The sequence below is a fragment of the Mastomys coucha genome, chromosome X, assembly GCF_008632895.1.
Source record: "Mastomys coucha isolate ucsf_1 chromosome X, UCSF_Mcou_1, whole genome shotgun sequence".
NCBI classification, from domain to species: domain Eukaryota; kingdom Metazoa; phylum Chordata; class Mammalia; order Rodentia; family Muridae; genus Mastomys; species Mastomys coucha.
The window spans coordinates 116,825,641-116,827,317 of NC_045030.1; the positions used below are offsets into that span (position 1 = coordinate 116,825,641).

At 31.8% G+C, this 1,677-nt stretch overlaps 1 protein-coding gene across 1 annotated transcript in view; it reads left to right on the forward strand.

Annotated features, from left to right (window-relative positions):
* Eras (ES cell expressed Ras) overlaps positions 1-98 on the forward strand; it is a 755-nt gene extending 657 nt beyond the window's left edge. The window contains 1 exon segment of the mRNA XM_031374064.1: positions 9-98. Within this exon segment, the coding sequence (XP_031229924.1) occupies positions 9-98 (90 nt within the window).
* Positions 99-1,677: the final 1,579 nt, after the last annotated feature.

Sequence of the window (1,677 nt, forward strand, 5' to 3'; positions counted from 1 at the left end):
TCCATGAGATTCAGAGGGCCCAGGAGGCTGTGGCTGAGTCAAACAAGAAGACCAGACGCCACAAAGCTCTGTGTACCTGTGGCTGCTCTGTAGCCTGAAGATCTTTGCCAAGCAAATTGACCCTTGTCTCATGTCAAGGTGACAGTTCTCTTGTCATAAGATTCCCCTCCCCGATTAAGTTACCACAGACATCTTATTATTGTCATTTGGTGAGGAGTTTCGTGGTAATATGGCATGTCCCTCGTTGACTGTGTTCTCAGAAACTCTATGCAAAATTAAATAAATGTTCTCAGGATTCAAAAAAAATATTGAGGGATGCTACAACTGAAGGATCAAAATCATAAAATAATTATATAAAATAATTTCTGAAGCCTTATGCCTATTATGGCCTAATAATTCACAGTCATTCATTCCACAAATAATTGTATTTGGGCTCATTTTTATCAGCTGGCATTCTTTTTATGTTTATATCAAATCATAGATTAATTGATGATATGTGTCAATATATGCAGTTATTCTGTCACTAGGAAGTGGTTTCAATATAGTATTTTCCCAAAAATATTTGGCTAAATCATGCTTTCTATTTCACATGTTTTCTATTTCATATAATGCCTTTTGAAAGTTTAGTACAGAAAAAAAAAAAAACACTGCATGAAACACTGATTCAGGGTGAAACGGTTGCTTAATTGAAAATGCAGATAGGTTATAATACTGTTACTTCCACCATATAATTATGGGTTTATTATATGCTAAAATTAAAACAATTATAGTTTTACTAATCTTATGATTGCTGAGAAAATTCTTTTTATTACCTGATTGTTCAGTTAGAATTTTGTGGCAGAGTTTTGAAGGTCAGGAGTATTTCAGATGAGTTACTTTCCTTTCATGACACAGAGATATTCAGTAATGAATTGTGCTTTCATTTTAATCACAAATTAAGTCAGTTTTTATAAGGATACTGTATCTGCATTTAAAATAAAAGAAATGCTGATATTTTCTTAATACATGATTTCCATTAAAGTCATCTTCTAATGGTTTATCATGCTTAATTGTTGAGATGCACTGTACTATGTATAAATTAATTGAATAAAAACTATGCTTGCAATCTTAATGATGTTTATGGAATTTTTACTTCATCATAATTTTAAGGTACACAGTGTGCACTTTCTTCAAAACAATTCTCTTGAAGAGCTACAATTTAGCTGTATTCCAAGTAATCAAGTAAGGCTTTTATAACTCTCCAGAGGATTAAGTCAATAAAACTATCTAAAATGGTCAGCAAGGACAGTCTCCAGATGGAAATTCCACCTGCCACCAAATCCTCCAGAGGAAAAACTCAATGGTAACAAGGAACCAGGTCTCACTCTGGGGACTTGTACCATCATTGCACTTGAACATTTAGACAGCATCAGTTGATGTGTATTTCTTTATTCAATTTAATGGAAAGAGTTGCTCAACTTCCTATTTACAATTTTTTTTTAAAATCATGAAGTAGATACTAGATTTTCAAAGATACTTCATAATTACACTTATCAACACAAATCTGATTACACATATGAAAACATTTTATTTTAGAATATTTTTCTCATGTGCTCAAAAGTTTAATATCAGAAAATTATTAGTTTTTCTGATTTTTAGTGAAATCCAGAAAACATTAAATGATAATAGAAATGGCAC